Source organism: Myripristis murdjan, chromosome 1 (genome assembly GCF_902150065.1).
Source record: "Myripristis murdjan chromosome 1, fMyrMur1.1, whole genome shotgun sequence".
NCBI classification, from domain to species: Eukaryota; Metazoa; Chordata; class Actinopteri; order Holocentriformes; family Holocentridae; genus Myripristis; species Myripristis murdjan.
The window spans coordinates 21,876,064-21,895,191 of NC_043980.1; the positions used below are offsets into that span (position 1 = coordinate 21,876,064).

At 40.2% G+C, this 19,128-nt stretch overlaps 1 protein-coding gene across 11 annotated transcripts in view; it reads right to left on the bottom strand.

Annotated features, from left to right (window-relative positions):
* tbc1d1 (TBC1 (tre-2/USP6, BUB2, cdc16) domain family, member 1) overlaps window positions 1-19,128 on the bottom strand; it is a 62,986-nt gene that overhangs the window by 22,140 nt on the left and 21,718 nt on the right. For all 11 annotated transcript variants that reach the window (XM_030058778.1, XM_030058827.1, XM_030058835.1 and 8 more), the window contains 10 exons: window positions 17,517-18,119; window positions 14,092-14,181; window positions 13,889-13,993; window positions 12,997-13,129; window positions 11,546-11,637; window positions 9,149-9,265; window positions 8,255-8,380; window positions 7,814-7,962; window positions 5,673-5,933; window positions 2,503-2,618 (listed from right to left, as the gene is read on the bottom strand). In XM_030058778.1, the coding sequence (XP_029914638.1) occupies window positions 2,503-2,618; window positions 5,673-5,933; window positions 7,814-7,962; window positions 8,255-8,380; window positions 9,149-9,265; window positions 11,546-11,637; window positions 12,997-13,129; window positions 13,889-13,993; window positions 14,092-14,181; window positions 17,517-18,119 (1,792 nt within the window). The remainder of the gene's footprint in view (window positions 1-2,502; window positions 2,619-5,672; window positions 5,934-7,813; window positions 7,963-8,254; window positions 8,381-9,148; window positions 9,266-11,545; window positions 11,638-12,996; window positions 13,130-13,888; window positions 13,994-14,091; window positions 14,182-17,516; window positions 18,120-19,128) is intronic.

A 19,128-nucleotide genomic window follows, 5' to 3' on the forward strand; every position in this document is an offset into this window, starting at 1 on the left:
TCTTGCAAACCACTGTACACACACACACACACACACACACACACACACACACACACACACACACACACACACACACACACACACACACACACACACACAGAACTACTGTTCACAGAAGAAGACACGCAATGTAATGAGATAAAATTTTTGGCTGATATTAAAAAAATAAAAATAAAAAAAAAACAAGTCATCTGAGACTAAAGCAATATATCACTATATGGAATGCTTTCCCATTTTTATTCCACACACCTCTGCAGTAGATCAGGGGCAATCAATCTCCAACCAGAGCTACTTTGTTTAACTGTTGTCACTACTGGCATCGAGACCTTTTTGCTCAGACTCAATTTATATGAATTTCTTTGTCCATTATGAGAAATTTGGTTTTAATACACATCACACAAAACAAAAACAACAACACACAATAAATTACTTCATCTAGTAACAGTGGAGATAATTGAGCCCCTGATTCATTTAGTCCTGAATTTAAACAAGCAACATTGGCATCAGCTCCAATTGCCTTCTAAAAGGTGATCAGCACAATCAAGGTTGACACTGGCCTTCCTAATTATTACATTTTAACAATTTTAATCACTTCTTCTCCAGCATAAGTGCCAAGTTGCCAACACAAAAAAATACTCTTTTGGACAAGCAGGTTTTTCTGAGCTCTGGAACACACAGAAAAAATTATCTAGGTCTTCCTAATTATGCTAGCTTGTGTTTTAAGCATGATTTCTAGACTGGATTTTTAAACTGAATGCAAATGTAAGGACTACAAAACCCCAGAGCAGCCAGAATTTGCAGCTGGGACTTGGAAATTCATAAATTGCCATGTAAGTCTGTGCACTATAAACAAATAATGTGCTTTTGGACACAAATAAGTGAACAAGACTTGCCAAAATCACAAGCGCACACTAAATATAGCTGCTTTACACTGAACCATCAAAACAAAGGAAAAGGTGACACACAGTGGACAGGCTTTGTCACTACATCACTACACTGATTCCTATTAGTTAATTACAAGGTGATTTACACCAAGCAATTGCTCAGGCATAAAATTTTTACTTTGATTGATTTAATGACATGAACACTTTTTCTCTCTCTCTGGTTTTGCCTCCATGTTTTTTTTTTTTGTTTTTTTTTTTAATACTGCATTCATACTCCTAACCCTAACACTAACCATTCAGAAATGAAACTGTTTAAGGTGTTTTTGCCTTAGATAAGTATTCCATTCTATGAAAGTGTGAAGGACAGTTTAGTGATGTATGTAAACATATCAAATTCAAATTAAAGAAAAAACAAAAGTGCAAACATCTAGACTGAATTTGTCTGCAATGTGAACGAAACTTCACCACTGCTAAATATTCTTTAAGCATTTCACTTTATGTTTTTACTCAGCTCAAATGTAGACTACAGCTTAAGGTTTAAATATTTTCGATTTCAAAACTGTTATGATTCTGCCTTCCTTATCAATAATATCTAGTCCCTCTTTGTTTCACAATCTTGGTGTGGCACCAGTGTTGAAAACCTTGTTACTGTGTCTGGCTTCATGTTTTGGATTAAGGTCAATTTTTCCACTCTTGAATTAAGTGTTCTTGCATTTTTGATGCCATAGTGTGTGTATCCGTCTCTGTGTTTGAGTGTGTGGGTGTGTGTGTGTAGCCCTCAGGTGCCCTTGCCTTGCAGTTTCAAGGTTTGTAAGTTCGGTTAGATGAGGTCAGTTAGGCTATGACCACCTTGACAGGCACTGACTGGACTGTATTTCTAACTTCTAACATTGTGTCTTATCCTTATCCTCAGCCCTGCTTCTTGTTACGTGTGACTTGTATAAGACTGAGCAGCATGAATACAGATGGTAGAGTCCTTTAAAAACACGTGTAGGAGCTCATTTATATAACCCCAAAGCAATTAAGCACACACGGTGTTTGTTTAAAAAGTCCACAAGTCTGATGTTATCAATGATCCATTCTTCTGACTTATGTTTCTGATATAAGACATAAGTTGTTGAGTCCTCAAAGCTCTGCAAGGCCCCTTCAAGCTCTGTTGGCCATTCCAAAGTCCAAATTAAAAACTAAAGGTGATTGTATCTTTGCAGTTTTAACCTTTATGACACTAGAAAATACTTCTTTAGCTTAACCAGATCTCTTCATCTATCTCAGTGTTAAGAATTTCTCATTCTTATTTATTTGTTTTTGTTTTGAAATGTAGAAAGTTTAACTCTGGTAGGTGTAAATGGAACCAGCAGTAACATTGGGGGGAAAAATAAAAAAGCAAAACAAAGTGGAAATCCATTGGACTGGTGAGACTTTGTTTTGCCAGTTGTGTGAACATCAGTTGAATCTGAGGAGAGATGTCACCAACCTACTTTGCCAGAATACAGTGCATGCTGCTGATTTGTTCTGGACATTGAACGTGCATCTGTTTGTCCATTTGAAAAAAAAAAAAAAAAAAATACAGCTAGATCCACCTTACTTGGACAAACAAATGTGTTGCATTTATTCTCACCGCTTGAATCGGAGTTCTTTTGAGGAGTAGCAACCCGCAGAAAGATCTGCTGCCTCCAGGAGTGGCGGTGGCTGCGCAGAGGGCTTTCACCTATGGGGGTTAGGGCTGCCACATCACTGAAACACACACAGATACACAAACACATACAGAGGTTACAGAGTGACAGACCTTGATAGGGCCAAACACACTGCACATACAGACATGCGTGAAAACATACATATGTCCAAAAGACAGATATAAAGACTGTGGGTGCTCCTGTTGCACTAGTCATCCAGGAAGGGTACAAGCACAGAGCTATAAGTTTTTAAGTAAGTATACGTTTATAAGCTATAAGTAAGCAAACAGCACTGCTAGCGCTAGCTCCCATATCCCACATGGGGAGTATTTTATTCCAGAATCTATTAGACTGTTGAATGATACAGTGGAGGCAGTCGAGGGTTTACTCCTTTGACCTACAGTCATGACCTTTATATTTTGATTTTTTTTTCTGAATGACATTTTAATATTTTTGCAGGTTTATTTAAGCAATGTTGTGACAGTATGTTTGTCTTATTTGTGGAAACTACAGCACTTGATCAATTTTAGACATTAAAGTACCTCTCTATCTATCTATCTATCTATCTATCTATCTATCTATCTAGCTATCTACCTACCCATTCACCCATCCACATGCAGAAGAAAAGTCAAGGGGCATATATTTTTACTACACTGGAGACAATGGCATGTATGATTACTGTGTGTGTGTGTATGTATGTGTGTACCTGCTTTTGGGTTCAGGGCTATCATTCTCATGTACGGGGGCCAGGAATTGGAATTTGAGGAAATTAGGGACAGAGGAAGAGGAGTGGAGACGAGCACGAAGACCCCCCAGAGCACTGAGATGGAGAAATGGAGGTGAAATAAAGGAGGCAGACCAGAAATGGAAAGAGAAGCTCACATAATAACATGGAAAATGAGGTCAACAGAAATTTAGAGAAATACAAACTGTACATAGAGCAGAAGAGAAAGGCAATGGACAAGAGAAAAACTTAGTTCAATGAAAGAGGGGCGAAGGCTGCTCACCTTCTCTTATTGAGACGAGCCACAGCAGAGGGGGAGGAGGGGTGATGACAGAGAAGAAGAGAGGGGGATGAAGGACAGGGAGGAGCAGGAGGGAAGGTGGAGTCAGTCGGAGCATTTCTGAGAATCAGTCCAAATGAGAGAGAAAGAGGGAAAAAGTGAAAATATGCTGAGAAAAGTGGGGAAAAAGAAAAGAGTATGAATAGAGGTGAAACAGAAGCGAAAAAAGTGAAAAGGAATTCTGAGGAAAAAATATATTAAGCAGACAAGGGGTGTCGCAGGAATTGACACCTAGGTGCCAAGTTAATACTAAAAGTTTGAAAACAATACCAATATTAGTGTTTTTAGTGTCAGAAATATCGACCCAGCTTGATCCTTCACTCTGTTGCTCAGTGTTTTATTCTAATGAAGCTTTAGCCTGTATGTTTAAATACTTGAAACAGTTCAAAGTTGCAGTCATATTTGTAGGACTGTGAATCAGAAAGAACACACAAAAATCATACGATTGTTCATGCCTTGTTTTCTACTTGAAGGCTACAGGCAAGTACTGCACTCGTAACTCAGTGTTCTTATTGTAATACAGAACTATGAGTACGTTTACATGCACTCAAGAAACAACATTATTGAGAGTAACTGGGTTATGGCAGGAAAGCGGTTTATCTTATTCACATTACTCAAAATCCCTGTGAACATGTAGAGCTGCAACCATTAGTCAAATAACCAATTAGCTGCCAACTATTAAATTAATCACCAAATATTTTGATAGTTGAGTCATCATTTTGAGTCATTTTTAAGAACAAAATTTACAAATTTTCTGATTCCAGCTTCTCAAATGTAAATATTTTTCTGGTTTCCTTAGTCCCCTATGACAGTAAACTAAATATCCTTGGGTTCAGGACTGCTGGTGAGAACAAAACAAGACATTTGAGGATTTCATCTTGGGCTGTGGGAAATTCTGATCAATATTTTTCACTATTTTCTGACATTGAATGGATCAAACTACTCATTGATTAATCTAAAAAATAAATCGACAGATTCATCAATAATGACAATAATCATTAGTTGCAGTTCTATATACATGCACTCCCCCAATAATCAGGTCCCCCCACCCCACCCCTGACTTTCCCTGCGGACTACAGGGGTGCTTCAGCTGTCTCACAGCTGGCAGAGGGCGTTTGTCAGCCGACCTCTTCTGGGAATTTCCCCACTGGGGACAGCAGATGTGTATTTCATTTCCTTATATTTTCTGGTGTGATGCTGGCATAAAATGATTAGGCATTCTTCAATGAATGTAGAATTGTGAGTTTTTACTCTCCCAGGCATTGTACAGTGTGTGTTGATTGTATTTAACTACTAGTGTCCAGTCTTTTCCCCCGCACATGCTGACACCTAAAAAGCCGTTCAGAAATTGGCATTAAGGGTATAATGGTACAACAATATGGCTTCTCCAAGAGAAATCTAGTTGCCTTAATTCCTATCCCTCATTCTACGAAGTGTCTTTCTTGTTTACATGGCATTTGAGAAATCAGATAACTGGTGTATGAGAGCAAAAAACACAATTATTAACGTGCCTGTAAACACAGTAAATATGTTTAAACACTTGAGGCACATAGAGTTTCTGTTTAATTGTTAATATCTGTACAAAGTTTTCCAATAAAGGAGTGTGCGCTGCACAGGATTTTTCATTTTGCTGAGAATTATGGAATTTCAGTGTTGATGGTATCAGCTACCAAAATTATGGTATCATGAAAATCCTTAAGCAGACAGAAAAGAGAGAGAAGAAAAAGCATACAGCATGTTGATCACTGTATGGATGTGTATGGATGTGTCCTTTAAGAGATATGATCAGGTGCTCTGTTTAGCAAAGACACCAGAGCAGGTAGAAATTATCAACAAAGAAAGAAATTGGACAAAAGTGAGTATTCTCTTAAGAGTCTGGCAATCTGATCAAGAACTAATTTACCTGCATCACTGAACTTGTGTGTGAAACACACACACACACACACACACACACACACACACACACACACACACACACACACACACACACACACACACACACACACACACACACACACACACACACACACACACACACACACACTCCTTACTTGCTCTGGTGTGGAGTGTCAGTGCTGACAGAGTAGTGTCGGACCAGTTTGGGCTTGGTAGTGGCGGCAGCATCCTGTGGAGTATGAGTGAATATGAGTGCCGGTGAGCTGTCGGATGAGGACGGGGTGGGAGGGTGGCTGAAGGTGCTCGCCCGTCGGCGGAAACCCTGCTGCTGAGTATCGCGGGATGGAGAGAGGGAGGAGGAGGAGACAGAGGGAGAGGTGTCAAGGCGCTTCAGGTCTCCTGTTGAGTTGTGGCACCTGCAGAGATGATGAGGAAAAAGGCAAAGAGAAAGATCTGATACAATTCTGTAGAGCAGGAGCGGATTTTAAATGATATAATCAAGTGCAAAATGTAATGCATAAAAATTCTGTTTATTCTCACAGCACATTTCAAGTTAAAAATATCAGTCATAATCTCTGATTGATTGGTAGATAAAAACAAACATCCACCTGATGTAAAAATAAGCGATCATAGACAGCAGATGGACTAGTTGCTTCAGAACATGACAAGAAAACTGTAGTTTTGCATGCAAGTTGCATGCAAATTTGCAGTTAAGATGGCCAAGTAAGATTATCTTTTCAAACTAAAAAAAAAAATTATGTCACTAAAAATTACGAAGCTTGTGACATATACACTACATGGACAAAAGTATTGGGACACACCTCATATCATTGAATTCAGTTGTTTGATTCAGTCCTGTTACCACAAGTATATAAAAATCAAGCACCTACCCATGCAGTTTGCCTTTACAAACATTTGTGGAAGAATGGGTCATTCTAAAGAGCTCACTGAATTCCAGTGTTGTACTGTAATAGTAATGTAATAGGATGCCACCGTTGCAAGAAGTAAGTTGGTGAAACTTCTTCCCTCCTACATATTCCATGATCAACTGTAAGAGGTATTATTGCAAAGTGGAAGTGTTTAGGAGCCAAAGCAACTCACCACCAAGTGGCAGACCATGTAAAGTTACAGAGCAGGGTCGCTGAGTGCTGAGACGCATAGTGCATAAACGTGGCCAACGCTTTGCTGACTCAATAACTGCAGAGCTCCAAACCTCCTCTGGCATTAACATCAGCACACAAACTGTGTGCTGGGTTTCCATGGCCGAGCAACTGCATGCAAGCCTTACATCACCAAGCACAATGCCAAGCATTGGATGGAGCGGTGTAAAGCATGCCATGACAGGACTCTGGAGCAGTGGAAACGGGCTCTGTGGAGTGATGAATCACACTTCTCTATCTGGCAGTCTGATGGAGGAGTCTGGGTTTGGTGAATGCCAGGAGAACATTACCTGTCTGGCAGCATCGTGCCAACTGTAAAGTTTGGTGGAGGAGGGATAATGCTATGAGCTTGTTTTTCTGGGGTTGGTCTAGGCCCCTTAGTTCTTAGTTCCATCTTAACGTTTCAGCTTACCACAAAATTTCAGACAATTATATGCTTCCAACTTTGTGGGAACAGTTTGGGGAAGGCCCTTTTCTCTTCCAGCATTACTGTGCCCCAGTGCACAAAGCAAGCTCCATAAAGGCATGGTTGGGTGAGTTTGGTGTGGCAGAACTTGACTGGCCTGCCCAGAGCCCTGACCTCAACCCCATCCAACACCTTTGGGATGAAGTAGAACGGAGATTATGAGCCAGGCCCTCTCGTCCAACATCAGTGTCCCACTCCAAAATCTCGTAGAAAGCCTTCCTAGGAGAGTGGAAGCTGTTATAGCTGCCCAGGGGGGACCAACTCCATATTCATACCTCTGGATTTAGAATGGGATGTCATAAAAACTCCTGTAGGTATAATATGTAGGTGGTCTAATACTTTTGTCCATATAGTGTAGGAAAAACACAATTTGGCTTATGATGTAAAATGCATTCAGTCTGTGTTTAACATCATTGGACAGATGTCTGCATTGAGAACTAAAGCATACACTTCTTTTGAATGAACTTCATGTGTTATGTGACCTTGCATAGAGGTACATCTGCCCTCTGACATCAACAAATCACAAAATCCAAAATAAAAATAAAAATAAAAATAAAAATGAAATAAAATAAAATAAAATAAAATTGCTCTGACCTTCTGGGATAGGTTTATGGGCAAATGAGTGTGTGTGGGTGTAGATGTGTGTGTGAGAGGGAGAGAATTTATATACCTGAGTGGGCTGGTGGGCTGTAGAGGGGAGGAGGCAGGCAGAGGGTCATCTAAGGAGGGCTGGTCCTGACTGCTGTTGACAGTAGAGGTAGAGGAGCAGCTGTCACCTCCTTCACTATTCTCCCTCTGAGTTTTGGCCTTGTTGCTGCCCTGTCAAGGATACACACACAACCGCACACTCAGGTGACACACATAATTGCTAAATGAAACCGAACACAGCGATTGAGACTCAAAATCAATCTATAGGTTGTTGATAACCCCACTTTATAATACACAACTTGAAAACGCTGAAAGCCAAGTAATCTACGAAAAACAAAAAATCCTGTCTTTCACAATGTGCCTGTTTGTCCATGTTGTGTCACATGAGGACTGAACAGCATGTACACAAGTAACTACTTGTACATGGATGCACACAAACCCAGACAGACAGAGTAGTTCTCACCTTCCAGATGCCCTCCAGGGACTCAGTGAGAGAGCGCTTGGCGCGGGTCTTGAACTGCTCCAGGCGCTGCCGACTGCTGCTCTGCTGCTGTACCTCCACTGGGCCTGGAGCAGCCTCCTCATTCACCTACATACACAGGGAGAGGACAGTGTGAGACTGTGTATGTGTGTTCTTGTATTTGTCCTTAAGAGAACAACTTTGAGTTTTAAACAAAGAACTTGAATGGAATAGAACTGACATTTTTCTGTTTGGCTAGTACAGAATAAAAGGGTGATTATAGTTCTCTGTTATGGTGACAAATCAAGAGGGCCTTACATTGTTTCACACTTGTTTGTGAACTGTTCAAATATGTTGTGCTTAGATATATAAGAAGAAGAAGAGGAAGAAGAAGAAGATGAAGAAGAAGAAGACAAAGAGGAAGACGGAGAAGAAGGAGAAGAAGAATTTAAGAACTAAACATTTGAATTTGTATTTGTACGTGAAATGTACCTTAATCAAATCAATGTTGTACATTTCACCAGTGTCATGCATGTCATTGTTGGGATATACTATAGTCATGTATGTGTGGTATATGCATTAATAGATAAGGAAAACAGACATTCTCAGGAATGGCAAAATGAATTATATCTATTGCTACTGACTTGGTGACGAAGTCATGAAAAATTGTCAGCATATTGGAGAAAATGTAGGATATCAATTATTGTGAACAAGACAAAATTAGAGAGTCTTCCACAAAACACTGAAGAATAGGAAATTAGAGGCTGGGAGAGAAGCTGTCACAAGGACGAACAGAAAACAAAAACAATATGAAAAGAAAGGCAGCACTGAAAGGGCAGGTCATGTGTGCATGTGTGTGAGTGTGTGTGTACATCGGTGTGTATGTGCTTGCATTACCCGCTTGCTGTCTCCAGGCTGTGTGTGCTGATGACTTCTCTGTCTCTCTTCATAGAGATTCCTCAGACTGGCCATCACCAACTCATTCTCCTCTTGATCATTCTTGGGACGAGCCCTCTGGAACACACACGCATACACACACATTACAGCTCTGATTAAACTCTGGCAAAGGTAGGTCATGTACATGGTTACATTTCTGGTTTAACATCTGAAGGTTTTGGACTGTGTGTTATGACTGTTTGAGGTCCATACAATTTAATGTAGGCTACATATAATAATGCCCCAACTTCCAAGGTTGGTGGACAAAAACATCAGGTTATGGTTGTATGTCATATAGTTGTCTGCTAGTATAGTCTTGATAACAGGCTGCAAGATGAATTAGACAAAAGATCATTTTATAAATTGAATCCTCAAAATAATGTTTGAAAAACAGTGATTCACCCAAGTTCAGCACTGCCGTTCAGCACCATCACCAGCAGATGGCAGTGTAATCATACACTAGACAGTTGCACAGGTGGACAAAGTACCCATTTGACACTCCTGTAAGTCAGCCACTTGAGTCTCCTCTCAATACTGCACAACTATAATCTGTAGTATCAAGGATATCAAGCAGGAGTGACCACCCTTCACTGAAAAAAGCCAAAATCAAAACTGTGACATTGTTGCTGTCTTATCTTTAGCAAAATATTCCCCTTTTTGAATGTGATACAAAGGCAACACCAAAAGGAAAATATGCAACATTAGCAAGCCATCAATAGACTGAACTGGTCCATTTAAAGCAGTTGAGGAGTTGTGCATTACAATGAGATTACTGCCACATATAGCTGACGAGCATAATCAATTAGCTTGTGTGAATGGGAGAGACCAAAACACCAAGCTAAGAGAAAGAAAGAAAGAGAGGGAGAGAGAGAGAGAGAGAGAGAGAGAACACCACAAAGAGGGAACAAGAACTCAAGTGGCGAAAATATTCATGTCATGTACAGTGCTGTGAAAGAGTATTTGCCCCCTTCCTTATTTTATTTTTTGCACATTTGTCACACTTAAATGTTTCAGATCAAACAAATTTTAATATTAGACAAAGATAACCCGGATAAATACAAAATACAGTTTTTAAATGATGATTTCATTTATTAAGGGAAAAAAGCTATCCAAACCTACCTGGCCCTATGTGAAAAAGTAATTGTCCCCCTAACCCTAATAACTGGCTGTGTCACCCTTGGCGGCAACAACTGCAATCAAACATTTGCGATAACTGGCAATGAGTCTTTTACATCGCTGTGGAGGAATTTTGGCCCACTTTTCTTTACAGAAATGTTTTAATTCAGCCAAATTGGAGGGTTTTCGAGCATGAAAGGCCTGTTTAAGGTCACACAGTATCTCAATTGGATTTAAGTCTGGACTTTGACTAAGCCACTCCAAAACCTTCATTTTGTTTTTTGTTTTTTTTTTTGGTTTGTTTTTAAGCCATTCAGAGGTGGACTTGCTGGTGTATTTTGGATCATTGTCCTGCTGCATAACACAAGTGCGCTTGAGTTTGAGGTCATGAACTGATGGCCGGACACTGTCCTTCAGGATTTTCTGGTAGACAGCAGAATTCATGGTTCTTTAGATGTTGTTCTGGCTCCTTTTGTGACTCTTGGATGAGTCGTTGATGCACTCTTGGAGTATTTTTGGTAGGCCAGCCACTCCTGGGAAGGTTCACCACTGTTCCAAGTTTTCTCCAATTGTGGATAATGGCTCTCAGTGTGGTTCACTGGAGTCAGAAAGCCTTAGAAGTGGCTTTGTAACCCTTTCCAGACTGATAGATGTCAGTTACTTTGTTTCTCATCTGTTCTTGAATTTCTTTAGATCGCAGCATGATGTGTTGCTTTTTGAGATCTTTTATCCTACTTCACTTTGTCAGACAGGTTCTATTTAAGTGATTTCTTCATTCAACAGGTCTGGCAGTAATCAGGCCTGGGTGTGGCTTGTAAAACTGAACTCAGCAATTACTTTTTCACATAGGGCCAGGTAGGTTTTGATAGCCTTTTTCCCTTAATAAATGAAATCATCATTTAAAAAACTGTATTTTATATTTACTCGGGTTATCTTTGTCTAATATCAAAATTTGTTTGATGATTTGAAACATTTAAGTGTGACAAATATGCAAAAAAATAAATCAGGAAGGGGGCAAATACTTTTTCACAGCACTGTATAAAGAAAGATCACTGCATCACTGTAAATCCCACATGAAGAGCTTGTGACTCCACAGTGATTCAGTCATGATGAAGTCTGCTGGAATTGTTGACTGACTGGTTTGTTTCCAGCTGCTGTCATCTCACAGGAAACCTAGCCTGAATCTATCAAAGCGATCACCCCACATCACATACTGTTGGTGTACACACAAAAACACATTACCATAGTGTTCTCAAAGACTGAAGCTTGCTCCTGGTTGTCCAGAGTGGCCAGATGTCTCTGAAGCTCCAACTTGGTTTTACAAGGGTGTAGACCTGAAAACAATACACACAATTTAAAGGTTTTACAACAAACCTTTGACACTGTTCTCAGCATTAATATTTATTTGGCAGGTATGTGGTCACAAGTGTACCTTTATAGGGTAATTCACAATGGCTATGATCATGACTCAGCCAGTCAATACTGAGGGTCAGAACAATCTATTTTACAATCCTTTGTGCACAATTCATCTCTCATGACTGATGGGCAAATGGCTTGTTGATTAGGAATGAAAGCGTAGTGAATGAGAAATGAAGATGACTAGCTTGTTGCACTGATGTACACACAGTCGTACACAAATCTGCAAGCTGGTTCCCCTGAGACACATGCATTATTAAATTAAACAAACATATTTGAGCTTCCTACTAACTAAACACAAGAGAGAAGAACTGCATGATGCATCAGGAGCCATAATCCATCCAGACACACTTTAGGAAGAGTCAGAGGAAACAAAACTATCTTAACCAACAACAGGGCCTGAAAAAAGCACAATATTAACCAATCATGTTCATTATTTTAAGAGACAACTAGAATTTTACAATAAAATATAACCCACCAAATGACTACTGACTGCCTGCCAAAGTGGTTTATAGGAATTATTCAGTGGTCTCATGATGTAAGAGTTTTAACTTTGACAGCAGTACCACATTTAATATCTAAAAATTATACAGTACCACACCAAACAAGATGAAATGCCACAGAACAACAATTAGAAATGTTTTGCATTACCAACAGTGCTATTTTTATTGAGAAAACATAAAAACTAACAATATTGTTAAAAAAAAAAAAAAGTTAACTGGAAAACACATCCAAAAAACAAAAACAAAAGTTTTTGTATTACTATTTTTTTTTTTTTTTCCACAATTACAACTCACATTTGGCAGATGCTTTTATCTAAACCAATGTACAAATGATATTTTTATACACCACAAGCAAAGATCTATTCAGAAGAGAACAACATCAAGTGCCCTAAAGCTCTGGTTCTGGTTTTTAAATTATTTGAACTTTATATGACGAGATGAAACAAAAACCAATTGTATTGAAGTGGCTTGCTCATTCCTTCACTGGATTTGAAGTGTTTGATATACTGTATTGAACAGCAGCTGAAGAAAATGGCTAACATGTAGGCCACTTCCTTGAAATGTTTGTACAGAGCAACAAATACCATATCATCTGAAATGATGCAGGCCTATAGCTCCATAAAATCTGCAATCCGTGAATCATGACCAGCCAACATTATTTCCTCCCTCTTTCCCAGACAGCAGTGGAATTCCCACACTTATTAAAATCTGGAAATGATATTAACTTTTCAGACTTTCCAGAGCTGTAGAGGAGCCCAGGGGACAGTTTCCTACCTTCTATCCTCTCACACAGTCTGTGGAGCTGCTGCATTGGGCAGCTGTCACACTGCTGGCTCTGGGTCTTTGCACTCTGTTGTAGGGCTGCCACAGAGAACGCCTGCTTCAAAGTCAGCATGATCTCATCCACCTACAAGAGCACAGGACAGAGTGATCAGCATTTTTATCCATCCTTTAATCTCTAGCCTTTCATTAATTTATCACTGTATCTATCCCTTCATTCTTTTATCAACATTTATTCACATCAGCCTGTTTTTAAAGCTGGTTTGTCACCATATAGAGCAGCTATCCAAACAAATCCATCCCATTCCCCATTCAAAACCAAAGAACTACATTTTATCTATTCAGGGTCCATTCTCCTACTGAAGCCTTTTTTCCTGTTTTAAGAGTTTCAGTAACAGTGAGTTGTTGCAAAAATATGCCCAGAATCTGACATATAGACAATGTAAATATGGTGGGAAAGTGTCAGAGTATCAGTGTATGTGACAATGAGATTGACAACCTATGGGGTGGTTGTCAGTTTACTTTGGTGGCCTTGTCAACTGCAGTTGTTCACATTTCATTATCAAGCCCTGTTAGTCATTCTACATGCTAATGGCACTGCAACATGTGCAATGCAACATTTGATTGTCAAGGCTATATTTAAAGCTGATTTGCATGTACAGATACACTGCAAAACAAACAAACAAAACCAAGAACTTACATCTTTAATATATTCATTTTCTAGACTGTACATGTACATACACAAGCACAAAATGTGCCAATCTGAATAAATGCATATCCAGGGAAGAGACAAAAAATGACCATGTGCAAAGCATGTGTGCATTATTGTCTTTTACATTTGTAGCACATCACACTTTTCATGCCATGCTGCACATCTCTCTCTCACCAATGATTCGTCTGTACACTGGAAGACGTAGCAAACAAAGTGGCAGCTCCCCCCTTCCACCGTCTCCCTGCAGATGAAGCCAAAGTGATCCACGTGACGAATACCCTGTAAAGATATTTAAGATATTACAGATATTTAAGTAACAAATCCTGAAGTCACAAAATTCATAGATACTTCAGTGTGTGAACCAAACAGTTTCCTACCTGTGAGCAGAAGGAGATTTCTCTGAAGCTCTTCTCTATAGCAACTTTCTTAGTGTCTGGACTAACCAGGAAGATCTGTGATCTCCCCACCTGAAACCCAAATGGGGCAATACAGTTAAGAAAGTTTGAGTACGTTTGTGTGTGTGTATTGACAGGCTTGCAGTGTGTGGTATGTGTGTCTGTGATTCTGTGAGTGTGATATTCATCATGTGGTCTGTGGTGAGGTTTGAGGCATGACAGAGACAGGCAAGATTATCCTTATACACCACAAAAGTGATAGCTCAAGCCTTAATTCTCTGCTCCTGCAGAGAATTGGGGCTTGGATTTGCAATCTATTTATTCACAGTGACCAACAAACATGCTTACCATGGCATAGCTGTAACATCATTGTCCATATCCAGTCCAAACAATGTTTCCATTTATTAACTGAAACATGCCAGCAAAGACTTCTAGGCTGCCCACAGACACGGTCAAAAAACTGTTTGCCTCTCGTCTCACACTTGATTGTCATTAACCAGAGCTTAACTACATGCACTTCCTTAATTAATTTTCATCCCTTATGAGAACTGCATGTGTACACATATAGTCACACATATAGTCAGTGTTTTAGATGGATAAAGGTGTAAAAAACAAAACAAACAAAAAACTACATTATGGCTCCAACAGGTACCATGGTGGTTTCAATAGCCTGAGTCATTGACAATAAACTGCCTCCAAACATGGCTCACCTACTGTCATGAAAATGGCATCACAGGTGAAAAAAATCCAACACACCAGTTGGGTTTTTTTGGGGGGTGAGTTTTTAAAACAAAATGCTGATCAAGAAACTCAGAGCAGACACACACAGGGAGAAACAGACAGACATGGGGCATGGCAAGCCAGTGTATGTGTAGTGAGAGACCAGAGGTGTAGGTGTGTGTGTGGATAAGAGAACTGAATGGAAAAGTGAGGTGAGCAGATTAAAACAGTTTATGAGTAAAAAACACTATAATAACATGGAAATTTAAAATTTCAAACGGTGAAATAAGAAATTCTAGAAACAGGATGATGTGTAATTTCAATTCATTAGACATAGTGTCAGTGACATTCGGTGGGAAACACCGAGGGGGAATCACAAGAATTGTCTTTTTTGTTCCTTACTAAAAAAAGAAAAAGAAAAAAAAATCCAATATATGTAATAATGTTTCATTTCTTCTTTTCTCACCAAGTCCCTACATAGTAGTGGTCAGTTTTGCTGTAGGGGCAGTCCCCATTCATACAATTACTTGGAGATGAATCACCATCACTTCAAAACCATAAGTGGGTGGGGTGGGGGAGGTTGGGTGATCTCATGACATGAATTCTCAATTCTTCAAACCCTCAGGCACATCTCAACCTGACAAGCTCATTCTCCTCTGGACAAATTCTCCTCTGCTGTTGTACTTTGTTTGTGTAGATAATGCAAGTTCAGCTCTGTGGTACTGATTTGACAGACAGGGGGTGTTACAGACCCAATACAGAATTTGAAAATGATGCCCCATATGCTCCCTAGTCCGCCCCAGGATCAGTGGCCATAACCATTTCATTATTTGCCAATCGCTATTAATCACTGACAAGATGAGGAAGAAAAACAATCTGAATTAAATCTGGATATGTCAACAAATGGATTTGGGCTGGCAGTCTGAACAAGGCCTAAATTGTTTCTTTCTTAAACTGAGGAAAGAAAATGAGGTGATGATATCATGAGGATGACTTCATGCTGAGTGGCAGCAGCAGTGCGTGCCTTGAGTGTTTGTATGTCTGCATCTGCTGAGAGAGATACCAATAGATACACTGCTTCCTGTGCCACTTCCTGTCTGCAGGAGAAACAGGAAAACTAGTATTAGTAAGAGGTCGTTAGAGTCAGCAGCAACAGCAGTGATTTAGGGGCTAACCTCATTTTGATCAGCAGTCAGCCTTTGCACTTGCTGAGTCATCAGAGGTTTTGTATTTTTTTGTCTCCTTTCCTCCTCTCCATGTGATTGTGTGTGTATGAGTGGGAAAACGTACACTAAGAAGTTTTCTTCATGTGTAGATGTACACTGTGCCTAGATTAAAGACACTGAACCCAGGGCACCCCGGGTGAGTCCTTGCCGCAGCAGCCCGGGTCCAAATCTGAGCCAATAACAGAGACTGTTTAATTGGGAGTTGGTTTTTAATTGTTGCACAAATTTGATGCAAACCCACTTGCTCTAGTTTGCGCGCGTCAGATCGTCACGTTTTCTTCATGCTGGAGGCTATGGTCCTCCTGCGAGCATCTTGTATTGTCCAGTCAAATCCCTCCCTGTACACTACAAAATACTCCACTCTGAACATGGACTACTTTCAGACCAAAATGTTTAACTTATAAAAAAATAAATAAATAAATAAAATGAAAAAGGGTTCTCAGGCAATTGCTAGGGTTACTCCATTTATGCGAAAGAGGCTGTTAGATGAGTCTGTAACCCTGAACTTACCAGTGAAGAACTCATTTTAAGTTGCTTCCTTTCCTCACTTTTCTTACAGTAACTTCATATCACTCATCCCTGAAGCAGCCTAATTGTCATCCAGAGAACATGCCGCAGCCTGTAGACTTTATCTCCTTATTAAGAAAAAGCTGCAGAAGCAGCACAAAATTCAAGCATCACCTTCCTTCCTTCCTTCCCTTGCTCTGTATTCCCCCCACGTCCTCATTTCCCAGTGTATCAGTGTTATGTGTCATTCCTAAATTGAAGGTTGGATAAAATCAGCAAAATCAATACACCTTTGCCACTGCTATTGGTGCACAACATCTCCATATAAACAGAGGAGCGAGATTCATTAATCACAGCCCAATGCACTCTAACCCTACATACTGATCATTATTATTATTACTATTATTATTATTATCTGGTTAACTCCAAAAATATGTAGCTCAAGTGAACTGGAGACTCTAAATTTCCTGCAGATGTTCAAGTGTTTGTGTGTTTGTTAGCCCTGTGATGGACTGGTGACATGGTTTCAGGACTTCTGCCCTATGCATGATGGGAAAGGCTCCAGAGAGAGAGAGAGATTGCATGTGCACACATGCATGCATGTCTCACCAGCTTTCCTTTGATCAATACGGTAAGTCTGAAACCAGACCTGACCTGACTGTGGTTTTCTGGAACATTAAGTAAGGCAGAGCTACTACACAATGACCAATAGCACAACTATTCTTTTTATAAAGTGTAAGTTGATATATGACTTGGTCGCATCCACCGTGACAGGCAAAACATTTTTATTAGGTGGATTTTTTAGCTTGAAAAAAAAAACAAAAACAAAAACAACAACAACAAAAAAAAAACATTTGTTTTCATATTTCCCAACAAAAACTCTTGGGTGCCTAAGTCCAGAAAACACAGTCAGATCATCTAACTATTGTATGTGTACTGATGCATGTAAATTACCGTAAACAGCATGGTCCTGTTCTCCTGAAGACTGGTGGGCTGTACTCCAGAAGTATGTGTGTTTGTATCTCCAGTTTTGGCATTTGAAATCTCTGGTGAGAGCCCATTCTCATCCAGGGCCTGCAGACAGGGGAAGCTGGGATCTCGTTTGAACAGGATGGGACGCTTGCCAGTGGGGGGGCTTTCTGTGGCCCCGTTACCAACACCACCACTCCCCAGACCATTAGACTGGAAGGTCAACACCCTCCTCAGCCCACCTACCAATCCCCCACCACTTCCTCCTTTACCCCCTACTCCTGAGACGTGAGACTGGCCAAACTTCTCAATGCACTCATCAATGAGGGCAGGCGGGGCATTCTTGTGGGCCACACTGACACGACCGCAGAACAGCACCTCAAATTTCTTGGCAAAGGCCGTTGGAGACACAACAGTGGTAGGTGCTGCCGAGGTTGTTGTCGTGGAAACTGTAGTGAAGCTGAGGCATGTTTCAGAGGCAGTGCTGCCACCAGAAGAGGTGGAAACTTTGTTAGTTGTGTTGGTGATGTCATCATTACGTGCTGAGCTCTTCCCAGCCTGCCTCAACGTACTGATGATCTCAGGGACCTGGAGACGAGGTGAGAGGAAGAGGTGAGAGCTTAGCATAGGTATCAGTTAAAACATTTTATAATCACATGACATTTGACTTCATTGGTGCACTGTGCATGCTACATTAACCGCACAGATGGCAAATACGGTTTACCATTTTTCCAAAAAATGAGTTATTTTAAATCCCAGGAAAAGAAGAAAAATTTCCCGGGATTCCCTCGCAAAATGTGCATTGTTATCATAAATATTAGAATAGTCACACTGCCTTGAACTAACTGAACTGCCACCGACTAATTTCAGAAGGTGCAAAACGACTGGGTGCTGTTTGTTGTGTCTATTGTGTACACTGTGCCAGCAGTGAGGGCAGATTTCCATGAATAGGAGGCCACTATCACAGGCAATGAGGGGGAAACGCTGAAAAACAAGTTGAATCTTAAAACACTGTATGCAACCAGGTTTGTCTACTGATAGATGTAAAGGTTACACCTCTGTGAGCTAGCCTGCCTTATGGTATATCGTGTGTTATAGTGCCGTCTGCTCTGGAATAGAGCAGCCCTTGTGATGTTTTCCTGTATTGAAAAGAAGCCAAATTGGGACCTTTCGTCTCAAAGCATGCTTTGTGCGCTCTTTCCCTTTATTTCACTCCTTTTTTTCCTTTTCTCATTGCCCATCCTTTGCTTTTCCCCCTCTTCACTCTCTTCCTTTAAATTTTGGTTATTCATTATCCTCTGTAATTATGTTTGAGTCTACTTTGTGCGAGTATAAAACCATTAAAAGCTGTACATTTACCATAAACTCCAACTTGATTTTCACAGTGTGTGTTGTGTGAATTGCTGTTATACATTCAGACAGACAACCATTTTTGTGAGTATAGGCAGTATGTGTATGACATTACCAAAAACAGTCTATCTATTCCTGGTCTGCCATGTAAAATCCATGATCCCTGACCTTCTCCCTGATCCACACTGAGTCAAGTTGGCATTAACACACATGCACAGACCTGCAGATGAGCATACAGGCACACACA